The sequence below is a fragment of the Delphinus delphis genome, chromosome 10, assembly GCF_949987515.2.
Source record: "Delphinus delphis chromosome 10, mDelDel1.2, whole genome shotgun sequence".
NCBI lineage: Eukaryota > Metazoa > Chordata > Mammalia > Artiodactyla > Delphinidae > Delphinus > Delphinus delphis.
This window is the reverse complement of record NC_082692.2, coordinates 102,918,612-102,941,176: the sequence shown is the minus strand read 5'-3', so window position 1 is coordinate 102,941,176 and position 22,565 is coordinate 102,918,612. Positions and strand designations below refer to the sequence as shown.

At 53.4% G+C, this 22,565-nt stretch overlaps 1 protein-coding gene across 4 annotated transcripts in view; it reads right to left on the bottom strand.

The window, feature by feature from the left end:
• MGLL (monoglyceride lipase) overlaps positions 1-22,565 on the bottom strand; it is a 244,935-nt gene that overhangs the window by 24,988 nt on the left and 197,382 nt on the right. For all 4 annotated transcript variants that reach the window (XM_060023168.1, XM_060023167.1, XM_060023166.1 and 1 more), the window contains one exon: positions 689-825. In XM_060023168.1, the coding sequence (XP_059879151.1) occupies positions 689-825 (137 nt within the window). The remainder of the gene's footprint in view (positions 1-688; positions 826-22,565) is intronic.

Here is a 22,565-nt window from a genome sequence, read left to right as displayed (position 1 = left end):
CCACACACGCTCACGAGGGCCAGGCAGGTAACAGACGCGCAGGAACAGAGCCCGGCAGTGACCGGGCTGGAAGGGAGGGAAAAGTCACCCAGCTTTCAAAACCAAGCAGCTCAAAACGTTCTTTGCCAGCCACTGGGGCGGGGGTCTAGAGGCGGATCCGGCCTGCATGCTGCCAGCTTGAGAGCCCTGATCTATACATTATAGTTGGCTGATCCTTAGGGGGTTAATGGATTTAAAAGGTGAAAGGGATTTGCAATGACCTTGAAGGACTTGTTTCCTCTGGAACCCCATCCTAATTCCCATGTGCACTGTGTGACTCTGAAACGGGCAGGACGCATAGGACCTCTGTTTCTCCACAGGCTGACTGAGGGGCCCTCCTGCCCTGAGACGCGCCCGCGGCCGTGCAGGGAGAAGTACCCTTGGGGCCCCACCATGAAGTGGCGCCTTCCTGGCGCCTTGGGCCCTGGCAGGAAGGAACGGGCGGAGGTGAGCCTCCAAGATGCTGGCCCTCGTTTCCTGAGCATAAATTGTCTGGGAACTCCCAGAGGGGGCTGTGCTGGCCAGGCAGAGTGCGATGGGGCCAGAGGCAGGGCGGCCCCCTGCATCCCGGGACCCTCACCCTCCACCCACCGCAGGGCTGGGGCTGGGGCCCGGCCTGACTTAGAGGGCTCTTCCGTGGTCTACTCACCATGGAGTGGCCCAGGAGGAAGATGGGAAGCCCTGGGTGGTCCTTCTGCACAACGTCCACGTGCTGCAACACGTCCCTGATGAAAACCTGGAAGTCAGACACCACCATCCTCTCCCCCTCGCTCTGCCCGTGGCCAACTGGAAGAGAACAGGAAACAGAACCAGTTACCAGAGGCTGACTCCTGCCAAGCCCAGGGGTCTCCTCACGGAATTACAAGCCACTCTTTAGGGAGGACCCACCAAGCCCTTCCAAGAACTCTTGACCGTGGGAACTCTTCTCCCCCATTTTACAGACTAGGAAGTTGAAGCACAGAGAGGTTAAGGAACGTGCTGAAGATCACACAGCCAGAAGTCATGAGCCAGGATGTGAACATCACAAAGCCTGTCCACGCAGCCAGGATGCCTTCCTTGTGGCCGTATCCCAGGAAAAAAGAAAGGACAGGCACGTGGAGTCTCACTAGGCCTCGTTTCTCCCCAAGTGGCCAGAAACAAGACGGATGAGGCTTGGAATTCCCTGGGCTTTCCCAAGTCCTTGACCCTCGCAGTTGTGTTTCCAAGCGTTAGCTTTTCACCAGGTAGAGTGCTGCATCTTGTCACCTCCCTTTACAGCTCTTGGTGAAGACAGCGCGACAGACATAAGACAGTCAAGCGTACCTGCCAGAACCTTCTCAGCGAAGCAGCCGTAAAACTAGGTCATGCTCCCTCCCTCCTGGATTGTACTGCCCGTCCCATATCCGTGCTGTTCACTTCCCTGCGTTCTTTCTGAGGGTCCCTCCACGCTCCCCTCTCGGAGGGACGTCAGTCGCCATAGAAACCATGCAATGTGGGGGTTTGAAAACTGCAAACGAGGAGGAGCTCCCAAAGCACAAGGAAGCATAGCAAGCGGACCTGCCCAGAGCTGCAGTGACCATGCCGCCCGCTTCACGGACGGAGAGTGGAGGGGGTGCTCACAGCGGCTGGAACGGCTGGCCGCCCAGACCTCAAACTCGGAAACCCTCTGTGTGGTCAGACCCCGAACTCCTGTTTCCTACTGTCCGTCCCCCACGAGTGCCCATCGCACACAGCCTTCTGTCACCCTCTCAGCGGCACCCTCAGTCCCCTTAAACTCATTTTTATTTTTTTATTGTGGTAACACAGCATCTTCGCCATCTTCCAGTGCAAGCTCAGCAGTATCGAGCACGTTCACGCTGCTGCACAACCGTCGCCACCATATGCACGCCCAGAACCTTCCCACCTTCCTCAGACCAAAACCTCATGCTCCTGGCGCAGGCTGAACTGCGTCCCCCTTCCCCACTCCCTTCACGTGCTGAAGTCCTAATCCCCACAGCTCAGAACATGACTGTATTTGGAGACAGGTCTTTAAAGACGTGATTAAGTTAAAATGAGGTCGCTGGGCTTGCCCCTAACCCAATCTGACTGGTGTCCTTTTAAGAGAAGGAGATTAGGACACAGACACACACAGAGGGACGCCCGTCTGCAAGCCCTGGGGAGAGGCCTCAGGAGGAACCAGCCCTGTCGACACCTTCATCTTGGACTTCCGGCCTCCAGAACTTTCAGAAAATAAATTGCTATCGCTTACGTCACTCAGCCTGGGGTACTTTGTTATGGCAGCCCAAGCTGACTGATACACCCACTAAACAATACTCCCCCTACCCCACCTCCCGTCCTTGGAAAACAGTTCAGTAATGAAATGGTCAGAGTATTATGCTTAATACTGCCATTTTAAAAAGTAAATTTATTTATTTATTTATTTTATTTTTGGCTGCATTGGATCTTCGTTGCTGTGCGCGGGCTTTCTCTAGTTGCGGCAAGCAGGGGCTACTCTTCATTGTGGTGCACAGGCTTCTCACGGCGGTGGCTTCTCTCGTTGCGGAGCACGGGCTCTCGGCACGTGGGCTTCAGCAGTTGTGGCTCATGGGCTCCAGAGCGCAGGCTCAGTAGTTGTGGCGCACGGGCTTAGCTGCTCCGCAGCATGTGGGATCTTCCCCGACCAGGGCTCAAACCCCAGATTCTTAACCACTGCGCCACCAGGAAAGCCCCAGAGTATTATGTTTAAAGTTCGAATTATTACAAATACGTGATCATTATTTTCTCTGTGTGCTTATGTTACTAATTTGATACACGATTAGTTTCAAAATAAATTTGTTCACAACTATAGATTTTGGTGTTTTACTTTTCATTTTCTTTTGTGAATATGTAAACATTTACCTGGCTCAAAAGTTAGAAAAATAAAAGAAAAGATTCATCCAGGGACATCTTGCTGCTGCTCCTGCCTCCTCTACCTCTCCCCTCTCACTCCCCATGGCTCATCATTTTAACTATTCTGTTTTTTCTTTCAAAGCAATTGTTTTTGCAAAAATAATTATCTTTTTTTTTTTTTTTTTTTACATAGAAGGTAGCATGCTACAGACCCACCCTATTCGCGCCAGTTTTTTTCCCTTTTAACGTATTCTGGAGGCTATTTCATATCACAAACAGGCCAAGAGCTCTTCCTCTATCTTAGGGCTGTGCAGTGCTCCTCTGTGTGGGCGGAGTACAGATTACTCTGGCCATCTCTCATCAAAACCCATTTGTGTGACATCCAACCTCTCGTTTATTAAACATCGGACTGTAACGAATCACTGGGAATGTTTATTCCATCTTTGTGAAGGTGTGCCTTCAGGGTGTATGTCTAGGTGGCAAGGTTGTTTGGTTGAAAGGTGCGTGCAGGTGCCATTTCAGTAGAAGTCGCCCACTTGCCGTCCACGTGGGATGTGCTGGGTTGAATCTATCAGCCTCCCAACAAAGCAGGTCGTTCAGTGTTTGTATTCTTGCCCTTAAGACAGAGGAGAAAGTATAGGTCTAACATCTCCTTACATTTCAAGAGTCACTTGTATTTCTTTTCTGGTAAACTGAGAATTTCTGTCTTTGCTTGCAGGGTTTTGCATTTCTTGATATTTAAGAGCTCTTTGTATACGAGCTGGTCATCTGTGCTTTGACTTGATGTTGTGTTTAAGCTACAGAAGATTTTTATTTGAAAAACTTGTCAATCTTGGGACTTCCCATGTGCTGCATTGGTTAAGAATCCGCCTGCCAATGCAGGGGACACGGGTTTGATCCCTGGTCCGGGAGGATCCCACATGCCGTGGAACAACTAAGCCCATGCATCACGACTACTGAGCCTGTGCTCTAGAGCCCGTGAGCCACAACTACTGAAGTCCGCACGCCTAGGGCCCGTGCTCTGCAGCAGGAGAAGATGCCGCAATGAGAAGCCCATGCACCACAATGAAGAGTAGCCCCCGCTCGCCGCAACTAGAGAAAGCCCGCGCGCAGCAACGAAGACCCAACGCAGCCAAAAATAAATAAATAAAAAATAAATTCATTTAAAAAAAAACAGCTTGAGCGCTAGTTGCTTTAAAAAAAAAAAAAACCCTTAAAAAATTATCAATCTTTTCTTTTTATTGCTTCTGAGTTTTGATTCTTAGTTATAAAAGCCTTCTCTACTCCAGGGGTATAAAGGAACTCAGCATTTTTTCTATGAGTTCCTTTATGGTTTCATTTCTTGTGGGCGGGGGGAAAACATACACATAACATAAAATTTACATTAACCTTTTTTTTTTTTTGGCCATGCCGCACGGCATGTGGGATCTTAGTTCCCCGACCAGGGATCAAACCCATGCCCCCTGCAGTGGAAGTGCTGAGTCTTACCCACTGGACAACCAGGAGGTCCTACATTAACCATTCTTAGGTGCACAGCTCAGTGCCATCAAGTACATTCACACTTCTGTGCAACCATCGCACCATCATCTCCAGATTTGGTTTCATTTTCTACATGTTAATCTTTGATCCACCTGCAGCTTATCGTGGTACCTGGTATGAGACACGATCTCTTTCCTGACGGTTCTTTTCCTCTTAAAATCGAGGTGAAGTTCACATAACACGATGTTAACCACTGTAAAGTGTGCCAATTCGGTGGCATTTTGTATATTCACAACGCTGTTCGACCACCTCTATCAAGTTCCTAAATGGTTCTTAATTGTTCTAGCGGAATTTATGACGAAGTCCCTCATCACCTCACTGAACTGTGGCGCCCCCCCGATCCCATGTGAAGGTTCCCCTTTCACTGGAGCCTGGCCTGTTTCTGGAGGAGGGCTGCTCGGTTCTGCCGGCCTGCCTGCTCACAAGTCAGCCCCCGTGACGAGCGCGTTGCAGTGCTACCCGCCCCGGCCGCCCCGCGGGTCCTCCCGCGCTCCTTTCCACTGTCCCATGGCTGCCTCTCCCCGCGATGCACACTGCGCGCCCCGCCCGCGCCTGCCTGCTCTCCCCGCTCTGGCACGCTCCTCCCAGAGCTGCAGATCCGCCTCGTGAACCCCTGGTCAGAAGAATCCCCCGACTGTCCTGTTGATCCTCAAACAGCTTCCAAAGTGGCTCCGCTCCCGGGTTTGATTCACCTTCTGAATCATTCAGGCTCAAAACAGGCCTGCTGTCTCTGACCTTCATTCTATCCTATGTCGAGCTGGTCCCCAAACCCTTCCAGATTTCTAGGTCCTCAGCCTCCTGGATCGGCCTGCTCCTTTGCATGCCTACGCCCCTAGCGGGGGGTGAGACGCTCCTCGCCTTTTCCCTGGCGACAGCTTCCCACCCAGCCCCCTGCCTGCCCTAACCCCCTCTGCACCCCTCTGGAAGCTGCTCTGATCCTGCAGGGCTCAGAGTCTCCACTGTTTCAGAGCTTGGTCCGCGTGTGCCAGCCCAGTTTTCGGGGCCTCTGGTAAAGGCTCCTGCTGGTCCTGCTCCCTCACTAGAAAGCACAGTCGGAGCCACACTCACACCCCCCCGCCCGCTGCCCCTCCAAGCACATCCACGCTTTTCTGCTGCGCCTCTCACGCAGCAGCCCCCTGCTGCGGGGCCCTCAGCCCTGCACCAGGCCAGGAGCAAACCCTCCAAGGCCCATCGCCACTCCTAACCCTTCCACGGAGTCAATTCCCTCCACACAGGTGCAAGTTTCCCCTTCCCCCCCAACCAGGTCTTGTCTCTATCACAGGTGAGCTGACCGGAGCTCCCCCCCCCTTCTCTCCTCCAGCACCACTCCTCCCCCATGGACCGAGGGGCCCTAGAGCCCGGCTGACAAGCAGCTCTGATGGGTGGCTGGTGGCCCCCACGGCACTGTGCTGTGGGAGACTGGTGACGTCTGCCACAGGCTCGGGGAGGAGGCTGGGCCCGCACGTGCCCCACACCCGCCAGGGCTGGCCTCGGGATCAAGGATCCCCTTCTGTTCTTCCGCACATTCCTCAGGGCTCCTCGCAATGGCCTGGCCCGGGGGGCAGGTGCCTGCTATACACCTGCTGAAATGAACTGTAGCCAGGATTTCCATAATGGCCACTCACCAGAGATTCATCTCCATCACCCTGGCCACACTGATGGATACATTTCCTTTCCCGCCACGTACGCTGAGCAACGGTTCTGCATTTGCAATGAAAATCCTTTTCCTCATATTTTGTAAAAGAAAGAGCCCTGTGCCACAGGCCTTAATCCAGCATAGTTTTGTTTTGTTTGCCCTGATTCTGCTATGTACTGTGTTTTTTAGTTTCTGTATTTTGATGCTTTACCATCTGGTTAAAGCTGGCCCTGGAGGGACCACTGCTCCCAGGGTTAGCGAATTTCTAGAGACAGTGAAGAACTGGCCTGTGAGCTGGCCTTTCACATGCAAACCAACCCACCCAGAGCCTGCATCCCACCTCTCACTTTCTGGGCTACTCTCCTGCTGTCCTTGTCACCCAGGGCCAGGCACCGGACAACCAGGGCAGCCCCTGAGCCCGCGAGCCCACGGAAATTATTCAAACCAGCCGATCCTCAGCCTGCTCGGCCCGCCTCACCATTCCTTCCGCAGAAAATGCAGTAGAGGCTCCCGTCTGCATTCCCCCCCTCCTGACCAGCCCTGTGTGGGGTGCCCTGCCCCCTTTCTAGGGAATTGTGAATATAATAAATTGTCCCTCGTGACAGCCATTTCCGTGTCTGTGTGTCTCACCACATCTGATTAAAACCAATCCCAAGGACCCTTAAAACACTCTAGCGTCGTGTTCCGTGCACAGTTAAGTAGTTAATAATTCTTTGCTGAATGATGAAATAATCCCCGTCTCTTTGTCTCATACAAAATATTTCTACCTGAAAATAACTTTCCACGGCACCACCGTGTGCTAAAGAGATCATGAGGAAGTATCCAGAAAGCTCATGGTCCCGTTAAAGCTGGAATAGGAAGAAATGAGCAACTGACTTCCCTCTTCTTAGGGAACCAGTTCTACTCAGTATTCATTTTCTTAGAGAAGAAACATCTGGTGAAATGTAGCCTTGAGTGAGGAAAGAGAGACAAAGCATTAAAAAACCAGTAATGACAACACCCCATATTTACGCAGCAGGTTGTAATCTGCACAGCCCTTTCCCCAGGGTTATTTCACTTGATCCTCACAACCCCGTGAGTTAGAGATTCTTTCCCCCACTTTCTAGCAGACAAGCCTGACCCTCGGACGGACGGGATGCAGCTCATCCTCCCGGTGAGTTCCAGGCCGAGCAAGGGCTCGAGCACTGACTTCAGACCCCAGGTCTGGTGCTTCTGCTGCCACCTGCCTTGCCGACAAGGAGGCCAGGGCCTCGCGGCACGGCTGGATCTGACCCAGGAAGTCTGATTCCAGAGCCCGCCCCTACACGGTGGTGCCTCAACACCCCGCCTCTGTGCTCTTCTATTCTACCCCTAAATCCACCTCAAACGTTCTTCCTGTTTTAATCAGAAGAGATGGGTGCGTGTGACTGAAAACACAGGCAGGCATTCACACCAGGCCCGCAAGTCTGAACGATGAGATGGTTTCCTCCAGACGCTGGGGTACCAGGCTCCCCATTTTGCCATTTGCACAGCAAAAGCATCGCCACATGCCCTGCCTGGTGAGGGTCCACAGCAGGGCCCTAACTGCGGACCACGCGCTCCCCACGGGGCGTCTGCACAAACAGAGATCTCTCATTCCTCGCCTCTGCTCCTTTGGAGGCTCCAAGCAGACAGCATTTCCCTGACCCAGGCTCCAGGGACATGGCTTTCTCTCCCTGGGAAAATCTGACCAGTAAGGGGACGGACTTCCTTCCATCCCGCGGGGGGCTGGCCCTGCATTCCTACCCGGCGCACAGGCCAGCACGAAGGAGGAGGGGGACTCCTGTGGGACGTGCGGTTCAGGCCAGCGAGACAGACGGTCACTGTGGCGCCTCTGGCCTCAAGAACCACAGGACTGGACGGGCAGGAGCCACGTGTGGGAATCACAGCCACACAGACCCGGAGGGAGAATAAAGCCACTTGGACGCGCTCCGGTGTAACAGAGCACTGTGAGGGGCCGGGAGGAGACCTGATTGAGCTCCCGCGTCCAAACTTAAAGGGCGTCACTAGCCCGTATATGTTACACAGAGAGAAGCCAGTACAATCACTTTGGAAGCCTATCTGGCATCTCGCAAGGTTGGAATTCCATACTTTACAACCCAGCCATTCCACCCCCAGGCATTCATACACCCAAGAGAAATTCCTGTGCAGGCACCACAGGAGACGGGGCAACATCCTTCGCTACAGCCTGTTGTCACAGCTGGAGAATGGACACATTGTAGCTAAAGGGATTATTCTACAGCAGTGAAAAAACGAATAAACGAAAGCTACATGTAGGAATCTTAGAAACAAAATACAAAGTGAAAAAAAGAAAGTAAGGTATTCAAGTTTAGCCATTTTATAGAAAGCTAAAAAAAAAATCAAAAAAGAAAACGAAAAAAAGCAAAAGCAAACTATATCTATTTTTAGAGAGCCAAGCCTATGTGATTAAAGCACAGAATAAAGAAGCAAGGGAATGAAACACAAATTTCAAGATGGTAGTTACCGCTAGTCACTTGCCCATCTGTAGAACTAGGAGACATCTCCTGACCTCATCGTAAAGCTGCTGGAATAAATGAACCAGGGCAGCACAGCCGGCAAGTAGAGGGTCTTCACCAAACGCTCCCTCCCATCCCCACACAGTCTCAGAGGAGAAAACCCGTAAGCTGTCGTCATGTTTAGGGCTCTTCCCCATCAGAGGTTCTTCTGCATGTCTAACCTGTATTTCTCCTCTGCATAATCATGGCTTGCTTTCGCCTTGGTTTCCTTCTAACTAAAAATAAATTTAACATCTAACAGAACTTTTCGCCTCAAAACATTAAGGTAGGTCTGTTCAGTCCCCACCAGATGACAGAGGCTCCCATGTGGCGCCTGACAGTTGTTTGGAGCTTCTGTAACCCACAGAAAAACATGAGAACTGGGCAACCCAAGTTTAACCTCTGTTGAAACTGCAACAAATGCTACGTTTAAAAAGCAAAGGAGATCACCCATGGTGAAGTGAACTGCTTTAGAAAGAAGCACAGATCCCTTTCTCCAGGATGGGAGACGCTGTATTGTTAATATTTAGGAAGCGGAACTTTCTGAAAGCCTTGGAGATGCCAGCAACTAAAACCAGCTGAAGTCAGGACCCCAGAGCTTTCAAAAAGACAGAAGGTGGTCAGTGTTTCTCAACCACAGAGAGTCAATGGAAGCGACCACAGAGCGAGCGGGCAGGAGAAACGGCCCCTTCTGCCCCTGACAAAGGGCCAGCTCTGCACACTGAGGCCCCGGCAGGGCCCGGCAGGGGGCACGCCCTTACACACCCGGGTACTGAACCAACACTACTGCAAGTTCAAATTCAGCTAAGATGTTACAAAGGCGAGAAGAGGAGCACATATTAGCTCCCGCCCCGTGCCAGCCCCTGGACCCGAGGCTCCTCCTGTTTGATGACAACAGCGCAAATCTCGAGGAAGAGTCACCACCCCATTTGAGGACCAGGAGAACCAGGGAAGGACGGGATATGGAGGACAGAGCTGAGCGTGGAGGTCAGGAGTCAGCTCCACCTCACCTCCCTGTGAGCTTGGGCAGGTGACTTCACCTCGGCCGGCTCAGCCTCCCCGCCTACACAAAGGGGCGCTCGTGGACCCCACTCCACAGGGTGCGTGGGGAGTCAGGGAGAGTGAGGCACGGTGGTCAGCCCTGAGTGCAGCACACAGCAAGCGCTCAGTAGTGGCTCACTGCATTGCTGGTCAGGTGAGGACGCAGGCAGGGACCCAGAGCAGCCCTGTGTTCTCTGGGCAGTGTTCCCTGCCGTCTTCAACTCCAGGACACACCAACCACCCCCAGGACACAGTGAAAGCATCCTCGATCCTCAAACCCGGCGTTAATTACGCATCAGCATCACTACTGCACACGAGGCTATGAAATTAGATGAGGATGAGGTCGGCGTGCTGGCGGGCCCGGGAGTCTGGACCTTTCCTGTTGATTCCTCAAGCAGACGCAGGGGCAAGTACACCCCAAGTCTCTGCTTCTTAAGGAGCCAGTGGGGGTCCCGTGGGATCACCGCGTGGGGTGGAGGCTGGGGGCCTGGAGTCCGGCCTCAGGCATCCTCCACCCTCTGGTGTTGTCAGAGCAACAGACAAGGCAGCAGGAGGCCTCGTGCCAAGGCCATCGGCTGGACCGTGGGCGTCCTGCTGGCCCCGGCCACCCCCCACTCCGGGCCTGCCCTTGAAAGGGTTAGAGATGGGCCACCTGGGCGCGAGGCTCGGCTCCCTGTGGAGGGTGGAGCAGGCAGGAGGGTGGCGGTGGGGCCCCAGACGAGGGCGCCTGGTCCCCAGACGCCATGGGGCAGCGACTCTGGAGGGGCGGCAGCCACAGCCACGTGGGGCCAATTTAAATTCACTAAAGTGCAAACTGTCAAAATGCAGGTCCTCAGCCTCAGCAGCCCCATCACGGAACGTTCCGTTAGGCAGCGTTGAAAACAATTTCTATTGCGGAGGTGCCACGTGGAATGAGGAAAAACACCTGGATCCGTTGGCCTGCATTTAAAATGTTACGTAAATAATAAAACCCTGCACCCCTCCTCTGATTACAGAAGTAACACACGTTCACGGCCGATTTCTGGGGAAGCCAGGAAAGCGTCGGGCAGCCCGAGTATGGGTCACGGGACGGCTCTGGGGTCAGACGTCCTTGGACCTAACCCGGCCCCGCAGGGTGCAGCCTCCTGCAGGGTTTCAGCTCCTCTGGGCCCCCGTCTCCTCACCCCCGCTCCCCGGACTGTGGGAAACGTGAACCGAGACCACCGGTGTGAACTGCACAGATCAGGGCTGGGAACAAAGTGGATGGCAAATATTAGCTGTGGAAACGAAAAATTAACCACAGAAAAGCAACGGGGACTTCCCTGGTGGTCCAGTGGCTAAGACTCTGTGCTCCCAACGCAGGGGGTCCGGGTTCGATCCCTGCTCAGGGAACTAGAGCCCACAGGTCTGCCGCAACTAAGAGCCCGCATGCAGCAACTGAAGATCCCGCACGCCACAGCTAAGACCCGGCGCAGCCAAACAAACAAACAAATAAATAAATTTTTTTTTCTAAAGCAACAAACCAGTCCTGCCCTCGCCAAGCAGGAGTAAACACCACGAAAGTCTGGTCTCATTTCCGTGGCGGCCAAAGTGAACTGGACCAGCTGTCCTGGGACACCCTCCAGCACACACCACTGGGAGAAAAAGAACTCAAATTGTGAGGGGTGCCTCCACTGTCACCACTTACGTTTTTAACAACCCATAAAACCATACTGTCTATTCCCTGTCCTGCCTGTGGCCCGGGTGCTACCTCGGCAGGGTCAGGGCCGGCTGGCATGGCCTCCTGGCTCTTCCCAGCCAGCCTGAGTTCTCCCAGACAAGACGAAGCCACCGCGTCCTCTGCCGGGCGAGAGGCTTACGCTGGGGCACCCATGGGCCTCCCAGGGGGGCAGAGGGTCCTGGTGGAGGTGGTCAGGAGTGCTTTCCAGCCAGAGCAGCCGGGAGTACAACCGGACTCCTCGTTCAGTCAACAGCCTCATCTCCCATCCAGGCGGTACACGCCAGGATGGGGCTGGGGAGGTCAGTCCTGCAGGTGACAAGGGTCCTCTGTAGGGGCTGCTGCAGGAAGAAGGTAAAAGCCGACCACTCCAACTGGAACACGCGCTTCCCACTTACCTGCTGGGTGTCGGTCTGGCTAGGCTCTGGGCAGGGGGCTGATTTTCCACTTAACACACAAGACTGTAATACCTCCTCCACTTTCACACAAAATTTATACTTGGGATTTATATTGACTGCATGATGTCCCATCAGGGGGATAAAAATCAAAACTCACTTTACTCTCAATGGTGGAGCACTGAGGTTGCCAGCAATGTTTGCTATTCTAAATAACACTGAGATGAACATCTTTTCACAGATATTTATAGAACTGTCAGGATACACTTGCCAAGATGGGATTTCTAGATCAAAAGATATGAATATTTGGGGGAGTCCCCATTTATAGAACCAAAAATGCATTCCAACTTGAGAATTTCCGTTGTCCCCAGCCAAGCACAGAAATTTCAATTTCCTCACGTCCTTGTCCACAGCGGGAGTTACAGCTCTTTGTTTATTAGAGGAGGTAGCAAACCCTCTTTCTTCCCATCACGGTACTTTGCTTCCAGGTAAAAACCCTACGGAAAGCTACTGTTTGGGTCTGAAGAACTTGTAATCAAATGTTTTTCTCTCCTCCTTTAAAGGCAGTTCATTTCTCTACCTGTGGTAGGGAGAGAGCCACAGAACACACGGTGACCCAAACAATGGTTCATAAGCAGGGCTCTGGGCTGAGCCAGATGGAAGCCCCCACTGCCAGGAGCAGCTGTGTGACTACTTGGGCCACACCAGGTGCCCCCAGAAGAGGTGCGACAGAAAGCGCACACACTCCAGGCCCAGCAGGCTTCCCTGAGACTGTTCTGTAGCTTCTGCTTCCACTGAGTTCCCCTCGATGCTCTTTTGGAACGAGGATGCCAGAATCCCCATAGATCCTCCCCACCTTAGGCCGCAGCGTCATTATGCTACTTAAAATTTAGCCATCGGGGTTTCAAAGCCCATTTCTGACGAAGGTCTGGCTTGCTTTCCGCGCTCCTGTGACAGTCCCCAATCGTGGGATTTCATGTTGCAGAAGTCCCATGAGCAACAGCATTCTATACTGAAGTGTAAGGACACGAGACCAAAGACAAGTTAAAAGTAGAGGAGCCGCATCCTTCAGCTAAAAGGCCACCAAAAATCATGTTCAGTCATCAGCCGACACAGTCCGCCAATGCTAAAAACGCCCTTCTGAGGCTCCAAGAGCAGAGAGTGTGGGACAAAAGGACACTCGGAGGGCGAAGGGCTCACGGGCGATTTGGTGCAGGCTGGACAGGACCTTCGTGCTGCCTCTCGGGGAATACCGTGTGATCCGGGAGGTTCTGCTTCTGTCTGTCTCTCTCTAAGAAAACGTGCATATGGCAGAAAGTCCAAGATCACAGCTTGCTGGCCTGGAAAACAGTTTGTTTCCCTCAACAAAAGCCATTTCCTCCTTTTCTGTTTGCTGATGGTCCAGGCTTCCATCATGGACACCTGGACCAACACGCTTGCATCTCCTGAACTCCTGCTGCACGAGCTCCCCTCGATGGGAGGAGAAAAGGGAGTTCCCTGCGGCATCCATGCACAAGCTCGACTGTACGAAGGACACAAAGAGAGAAATTAATTTCTCTACTAATTGACAACAGCTTGAAAAAGGTATAAAGATGCCAGAATTCAGCATATGGGCTATGGAAACACATTTCGGCTCAGATATATTTTTTTTTTGAGCTGTTACAACATGCTTTATAATATAACCAGCTAAAAGGCTGTTAACGGTGCAGCGTTTCAGAAATAATGCATTCTCAGGATTTCATATTTAGAGGGTTTATTTGAAAACATCCTACTCTCCACTGCATAAATAAGAGGAAACAGCACGACAAAAAGTGTCATAACTATGGCTCGTGGTGTCTAGCGAGATGATCTTCCTTTTGTATCAAGCTGCAGGATGACTGGGCGAGGCCGGTTCCCCCTTCCCACACATCACGTTCCTTTCCTGTCTCTTGAGCAGGCAGGGCTCTGGGCGACTCTGGGTGACGCAGAATCACCCAGAACTACCAGACCTTTCACCCAGATCTCTCGATGAAAGCTGAACACATACAGAAAGTGCCCGTGGCTTATAAACAGGCAGCAGCTGTGGGGCAGGCAGAGGCATTCGCAACGGCAACTCCAGGATGCGATGAGATCAAGGAATAGAAGTCTGTGACACAATAACAGGATGCTTGGCAAATTCCAAACAACGCTCGAGGCAAAGGACAGAGCTCCACGGGATCAGCAATCCCAAGAGCTTAAAAGTTCAGGAAAAGGTTTAATGTTTAAAAAAATTTAATATAATGTCCAAGGGATGGGCGACACCATGCCCGAGCAGGCAATGCCCGACCTGACCTGGCTTTTACACATACTTCCTTTTTAAAGTACTTTCTCCGTGTCCTTAAGGTCAGCTTTATTTTTGTTAGAAGACAGATTAAATAGACCACGTTCTGACTCTCACGTTTTCCTCGACCCCGTAAACCCCTCGACTGGCAGAGTTTCTGGAAGAAGAAAGAACACAGCTTTGGAAGCAGGTGTGGGTTCAAGTCCTGCTGCGTTTCGGCTGTGAGCTTGGGCAACCGCTTCCCTGTTGTGGTCCTGTTTCTCCCATCAGTTAAAACTGCCCTGACTCTAGCCGGCAGGTGCTGGAGGATTAAACGAGAACGCAGATGAAAGCAGCGAACGTCACCCAGCAAATGCTGCTCCTCTTCTTCCATGCTCTGCCTTTCGTCCTTGCGGTGGCAACTCCAGGAACGGGAAAGCCTGTCCGGGGACGCTTGAGTCCCAGCACGGGGTCTGCCCCCCTCTACGACGTGGCCCCCACTCAGGCCGAGGAGGCCTGAGCCTCACCCAGAGCGGCCCCCTTGGCGCCTGTCGTAGGGACCGGCTGTGGAGCATGGAAGGAGTGGCTGCACAGGGCACCAGCCCCTACGAGACCGGCTGTGAAGTCTCCTGCTTTCACCTACCCTGCTAACAAAGTGGCTTTGACTTTTCTGCAGCAAACGCAAAGAACAGAGTTTAAACAGAACAGGAGGGCTTCCCTGGTGGCACAGTGGTTACGAATCCGCCAGCCAATGAAGGGGACACGGGTTCAAGCCCTGGTCCGGGAAGATCCCACATGCCACAGAGCGGCTGAGCCCGTGAGCCACAACTACTGAGCCTGTGCTCTAGAGCCCGCGAGCCAAAACTACTGAGCCCTCGTGCCTTGACTACTGAAGCCCGCACGCCTAGAGCCCGTGCTCCACAACAAGAGAAGCCACTGCAATGAGAAGCCCGCGCACCGCAACAAAGAGCAGCCCCTGCTCGCCGCAACTAGAGAAAGTCCGCGTGCAGCAACGAAGACCGAGTGCAGCCAAAAATAATAAATAAATAGAATGAATACATTTATTTAAAAAAACCAGAACAGGACACTCAGTAGCCAGGAGCCTGGGACAGAGGTGGCCCAGACGGGCACAAATCAGGGGGAATGCAAGAGGGAGAGCAGTGGAGCCAGAAGGTCGGGAGACAGCCAGGGGGCTCGGGGGGTGGCCAACACAGAGCAGAGTCCAGCTGCAACGGGCAAGTCTTCTTCATTCTCCTTCAGGGAAAAACCAAAACTAAATACCCGTGGCCACTTCCTCCAAGCGTCTGATGTTCTATGTGCCCCGAGTCTCTCCAAGCTGCTCACACCCTGTGCGGACGGCAGCCACCCTCTCCCCTCCCTGGTCCAGCCCGGGCAACTTCCCGTCTCACTGGGCTCCCAGGTCCCACTGCCATGTTTCCCCGCAGCTCCCCTCCAGCCCAGGCCTCTCGTGCTGCGTCCCTCATCTGCCCTGGTGGTAGAACCACAGGGTCCTCCCCTGGCTGCCCCTGCCCCTCGCTCACCCATCCTGGGGAGCCCGCCCACCGACTCACTGGTCCACACTCTCCCCGACCCCCATGCTCTACAGCGCCCGGCCTCCTCTGGCCCAGCACTGCCTGCAAAACCCTCCCGGTCTTCGGGCCCAGCGGGGACATACTCCCGCCCCCGCCCTCCTCCCTCCTCATTTTTCCCAGTAAGGTGGTCTGCTAATCTGATGGGCCCTGTTCTAGACCCTGACAGGGACGCCCCTGCGAGCAAGTGGACCATGGGGTGTGAGAAGGTCCTGCCCCTCCTACTCAGCAGAAACGGGGAGCTCCTTGGGTACCTCTCCAGCTCCTGCCCTTCGATGGCCTGGGGCTCAGAGGAAGGGTCAGTACCCAGGTCGCGTCCCAGGCCTCTGCCCTCTGTCCTCCAAAGGCACCACGCACGTCCAGCCTTGCACATGCTCCAGGGCTCCTTCTGGAACACTCCCCTCCCCCCTCGTGGAGCTCAGCTCTCCTGTCTCATCCTCTCCCCCCGAGGAGACCCCCTGATTTCTCACTGTCCTCTGGGGTCCCCGGCTCCAGTGTCAGCACACGATGGGGTGACCATGCTCTACCTGGAGAACCACACCCCCCAGAGACAGTGCTCCTGGGGCAAGGACACCTCATCTCATCCCTGCATCTCCAGGCTCACAGCAGACTCTCAAGGATGCAAGGAGCAACAAGAGCCAGAGGCTGTGGGTCACAAACGAGAGGGCCTCCCCAGGTCAACCGACAGGCCCGTAGGAACGGACCGCCGGGTACCAAGTCCAGCCCAGCCCAAGCGAGTGGGACCGTCACAGCTTCCTGGTGAAACTCAGGCCCCTTCTTTCTTTGGGGTTTGCTGTAGATGAAGCCTCCGAGGGACAAGGAGGCCACACAGGTGGTCTGGGACCCTGGGCCAGGAATCGAGTCACCATCCTGTCCCCAGCCTGCTGGGTGGCCTTGAGCAAGATACTTGCCCTCTCTGGGCCTTGCCTTTCCAACTGTGCAGTTAAGGACACAGCCTCCATATCTGCTACCATCGAGCTTCAAGATGCTGTGCTCCCACTTTCCCATTTCAGAAAAAGCAGAAGGAAGTGCAAAAATGAAGGAGACAGGGCTTCCCTGGTGGCGCAGTAGTTGAGAGTCCGCCTGCCGATGCAGGGGACATAGGTTCGTGTCCTGGTCCGGGAAGATCCCACATGCCGCGGAGCAGCTGGGCCCGTGAGCCATGGCCGCTGAGCCTGTGCGTCTGGAGCCTGTGCTCCGCAACGGGAGAGGCCACAGCAGTGAGAGGCCCACGTACCATAAAAAAAAAAAAAGGAGACAGAGAACACCCCAGACAGCAGGTGGAGGCCAGCCCAGTGACCTGTAAGGGGACATCTGTCCACTCTGATCTCATTTACACACACGCACGCACACAGCCGAAAGAATATACCACAAAATGGGGTACTGTCTCTGGGTAATCAGATTAAGGTTAGTTTTTTTGTTTTTTCTTTTTTTTTTTATATATTTCCCAAAATTTCTACAATGAACAGGTATTTTGCCATCAGGGGAAAAAATTAAGGCTTTTTAATCATTTTTTTAAAAATCACACTTGTACATAAGCACAGAACCATGAAGCCTGAAAATGAAATCAGCCAGCTCTGCAACCAGCCAACAATCCTATCTGCTCTCGAGAAGTGACTGTACTTGGAGTTAGTGCATTCAGGTGTCAAAGTGACAGGCGGGGACTCAGCTAGGTGTCGCGAGCTTGGAGCCTAGGGAGCTGGGTCGGGGGTAAGGAGGTAACGACAATCAGTCTGAAGGGCCCTTTAATGAGCGATGCTGCGGCTGCTGGCCTGGATCAGCGCCATCAACACAATTCCCTAACCGCCACCGAGACAGAAAAAAGTGACTAGCAAAAACAGCTCCAACAAACACTTTTCATTACATGCTGCCATCTCTGCCTTCTCGGAAACACACCTGTGGGCTCCTCGCGGTCCCCTGCTGGGCTGGCGGGAACACAGCTGCACCTCCCCCCACAGCACCCTTTGCAGTGGGCCCGCAGCTCCTCCCCGCCGGGCCTGACCCCGGCGTGGACCTGCTTTGACCACATGCAGCGCCGGTGACGTCGGCCAGATCTGGGCCCAGGCTCCAGAGGTCTCGCAGCTTCCAGAAGCCCTGCTAACCAGCCCAGGCCACCGCATGGACTCACAGGACCACAAGCTAGACACATGGCAGGTGGCTTCTCACGACAACTGTCACACCGTCCTGGGTGAGAAAACCTTGGCACAGTCTGAACCTGCCCTCAGAGAACGCTGTTTACACGTTGAGGCTCGTGCTCCTGTGATGGGCATCTGGGTCTCCCAGTCCCCCGGGGCCTGGCCAGGCCAAGCACTGTGGCAGGTGAAGAGCCATAAGTAACACCTGAGTCAACAAGCTTTGCATCTGTTGATTTTTAAGCTGTTATTTACTTTAAATGACAAAGCACATGAACACAGCCTCCCATCTGCTAACCCTATCACTTGGGTGTGTGTTTGCGAGACCTCTTTGTACAGTCACACTCACGTCTGTGCCTCCGGATAATTGTGTTATGCTCTTCTTTTTCTTTCCATAAACGGCACTCTATTTTTCTCCTTAACAATATGTCTTAGAGGCCTCTCCACAGCCAAAATTATACCTCTCTTTCCTTTCAGCAGGCGGGGTCTGAGCGTGCCCTGGTCTGGACTAGCCACCCCTCTGGGTGGGCACGAGGACTGTTCCCGACTTTTCAACTAGAGCAGTTTGTGCATACACGCTGGGCCCCCCTGGGTGGAAAGAGAAATGTGGACTTGTTGGTCAAGCAAGCATTTTAAAGAGAAAAAAGCAGTGGGTGGAGACGCCAAAGGCCACAGACCACTGAACTGCCGATCCCTGAAAAGCCAGCGGAGCTTCCCTGGCCCTGTGCGTCTGGTTTGTGTCGCTCCCATCTCTCTCAGGCTCCCTCCCTTGCCTCCCCTCCTGCAGCCTCAAGCCCACATAGCACGGGACTGTCAAATACAGTTTAATCTTTCCTGCCTTAATCTAAAAAAGCATGTCCACTGAAGTTGCTATATTTACGCAAGAGAGGAGAAAACTGCCCCATTTACTTGCTCTGGTACCTTTGATTGATTTTTCTGAGTCAACAGCCTTGCACTTAAAAAATTTTTTTTAAAATACTTTCTACTTTTGCATTGTAAAATAAACAACAGATTCTTACGGAAGAAAGACTAGGAAAGTAATCAGTACGAAAATGGGAGACAACATTCACAGAAGTGCAAAAGGAATCCAAAAAGATAAAGAAAAAAGACAAAAGGAAGAGGAGCAGCAGAACAAAGTGAAGCAGCATGGAGCCCCCGCCTGATGGGGGCCACCTGGCCCAGTGAGGGCACATTCGCTTCCGCGCCCTCTCCCTGGTGGTGAAGGACCCGGGGATGCCCTCAGGGGTCAGGCCTGAGCCCACGCACACGGCCCTGGACCCAAGGTTTTCCAAGCTGGCATGGATCTCTGTGCCCTGGATTCTCCGGGCGTGTGTGGATCAGCTGCTAAGCTGGGTGTCTGTACTTTCACTGAATCAGCATCAGGCACTCTCGGGCCTGAGTTTCGGCTCTGCCATTCGGGAGCCCTGTGCAAACACTGTCACCTCTCTCCTCGCTGGAAGTGCTGACAGTAACAAGGGCAGCATGTGATCCATGGGGAGGAAAGTTCCTTCTGCAAAAAAAAAGGAAGCTTGGAAGCCACTGATGACACAGGGCCACATGCTACAGGATGACGAGGACCCTGGTCCTCGGGACATGCAGGTCTCGCCACCCCCAGCAGGCACCCGGTCCTCGCAGATAGGTCTCCACTTCCACCCCTGCCTCTGGCGTGGTGTGCAGGGAGGGCCAGCCTGGACCAGTCTGAACCAGCTGGTACCAGCCGAGCCCCATCTTTCCTTGGGTGGCACTCCCGTCACAGCCATGTCACAGCCTCTGGGGCTCTGCCCCGCCGTGCACTTCTCAGCTGGCTTCCTGGGTCTGCAGGCCCTGCCTCCCACACGCCAGTGTCCTGTTTCGGTCACTTCTGGTTGGTGGCCATTTCAGCGGCTGGGGTGGGGAGGGGGCCGCACTTGCCCCCCTCCCCCGTTTCTCTGAGCTTCCTTCTCCTGCTGGTGCTTCCCTCTGCGAACGCAGCACCGGCTGGCGAGAGCCCGCGTGGCAACCTCTGACCCTGTGACCCGCCAGGCTCACCATCCACAGTCCCACCCAGTTCACACTGAGCTCCTGGGATGCCCGTGAAAGGAGGAGGCGCCCAGACTAAGTGAGAAAATTTCTCCATTTTAGGGAATCAGTCCTGCTGTCACCCTCACGACCATAAAAGGCAAAATAAAGAAGAAACAAAAAAAATATATAAAAAGCTCCATACCAAAATGTTCCAAGATTGCAAGAAATACTTCACTTCTGCTCCAGTTTCCTCAACCGTAAGATGAGAATTCTTAAACCTCTTGCTGAGGGAGGGAAGGCTACTGGGAAACCTAGAAATACCGTACGTGCACCCAGGGCCTCCGCGTACACCACCTGGACTACTTCTCAAAGCAGCCCTACTAGGCGGGTGCAGCTGCTGGTCCCCCATCCGACCCAGGAGGAGGAGACCCACAGCGCCCGGGTCCACAGCTGGCCACCTTCGTCTGTTAGTCCCAGCAGGTTCACCCTACAGGCTGGGAGGCAGGGTCCTGATCGGTGCCTGGGAGAGGGAGGCGTGCCCGAATTCCCCAAGGCCTGGTCCTGGGAGGCCGGAGGCTCGTGCCTGCACCCAGCCTCTCCCTGCAGGGCGCCCAGCTGGGCTCCCCATACCCTCTCCCACTCAGTAGCTGAGGAAACCAACCACAACCACGGCGAGGGAGAGGGGAATGTTGAAAAGAAAGGCGTTTTCTGGGCAGGCATCTTCTGAGATGTATTTTCAAATGTGTGCACTCACGTTCACACATCCTGCACCCTTTAGACAGGAACGTCCCCCATGCTGCTTTCTGTTTCAAAATTCACCCTGAGCCCAAGGGAGGGGACTGCGTAGGAGGGACGCAACCTCTGACAAGGCATCGGGTGTTTTGTTTTTACGCGTGCCTCCCGGCGCCCTTAGCCTTTGGGAGGGGCTGGCTACAGGAGGGCCATCAGACCCCGGCCACTCTCCCAGCTGACACAGCCCCATCTGCACGGGGCTGCCCCAACATTGCTCAACCTCAGAAAGAAAAGCAGAAGATAAAGCCTAAATTCAATTTCACTTCCCGTGAGCCACCATGACCCGGGAACAGGGGAAAATCCAAAGTTAAAACTGGGTTCACATGAGCTGTGCTCTGGTCTCTGTGACAGGTTTAAATATCTGCGTGCAGCTCCATAAAGTACAGGATGCTATCCCGCCCCGCCCGCCCTCCCACGTCTCAGCCCCCTCCCCACACACGGCAGTGACACGGAACGTCAGGCATACATCAAAGGACATTTTAACGACAGCTGCAAGAGAAAGCTGCTTCTGAGCGCACGTGGGTGGGAGCATGCAGACGTGGCGTGTGGTCAGGAGGGCGGCCACCAGCCGGCGGTGACTCAGCACAACTGGACGCAGGCAGACTTGTGGGACATGTGTCACTGTTGTTCCGAACCCAGAACGAGGGGCACCCACTGCGGGCCCCGGAAAATGCACCAAGCCTTCTGTGGCCCCAAACTTCTTGCAGAGGAGGCAGTCGCCCAGTGTCCATCACAATTGTGTCCTGGCCACGCACCAAACGTGTTAACATTTGCCCGGTATATCTCTTTACACGGGGACTCGTATCTTATACCAACACACTTACCAGACACTTTCGAACACTACTGTTAAGGGAGAACCAGAGTCGCTTCCCATAAACAGAGAGTAACTGGCACAGACTGCTGTTTGCCTACCTGGTAGCCGTTCTCTCCCTTCTTCTTAGTAACCTAACCCTGATTTTATTCACACTGGCAAGAAACCCAGCTAGAGCACTCCAGCTTCCAGCCTCCCTAGTAATCAGGTGTGGCCACATGACTAAGTTCTGGTCATTAAGACATATGAGGAAACTGATGCATGAAACTATCTAGACGGAAGGTAGGCAGCATTTCTAATGTCTGAAATATAAACGTGATGTGATGGGTGGTACTCTGGCTGCCGTTTTGGACCAAGAGGGACACGTGAGGCTGGACGCTCTTCTCTCTGGCAGAACAGATAGAAGAAAGCTGGTTTCTTGACAACACAATAGAGCTGTCATCCCAGGGTGTATTAAACGTGTCTTCTGTTATAATATTTTGACATCTGGGGCCTTATGGACCCTGGGGAAACTGGGTGGGGGGGCGGGAAGCCCTCCTAGGGCTATCCAACTCCCACAGAATATCAACCTGCCTTCCAGGGTGCCTTTCGTATGCAAACTAACCAATCCAGAGCCCACTCACCCCACCCCCTTCTCCTCTATGTGGCTCTCACACTCAGGCCAATATCCTCCTGCCCTTATCACCCCAGGGTCTGTACCAGACAACTAGAGACGGGCCCCCACACCTCAGAGCCCACTGAAATTATTCAAACCAGCCAGTCCTCAGCCTGCTCACCCTGCCTCACCACCCCTCTCCAGGGAAACCACAATAAAGCGTCCTGTCCCCAGTTCCCTGCTCCCCCTGCCCCTCCCTGGTCCTTCCCCATGGGGCCCTGCATGGGGGTGGCATCCCCCACTTCTGGGACTGTAACAATTACCTTTTTTTTTCCTTACAACTATCTTTTCAATGGCAGTTGTCTCCTGTACCTGATCTGTTGATCTCACCATACCTGAGTAATAATAAAACCTACATCTTAAAACACAGGCCTGGAATATCTCCAGACATCTTTCCAGTTAGAGAGAAATTAACTTTTTCTTGTTTAACCCACTGTTATGATCCATCTTATTCCAGCAACCAAACTTAATTCCTAACTGATATATATTTATTTTACGATTTCTCTTTTTTTTTTAATATACAGCAGGTTCTTATTAGTTATCCATTTTATACATATTAGTGTATACATGTCAATTCCAA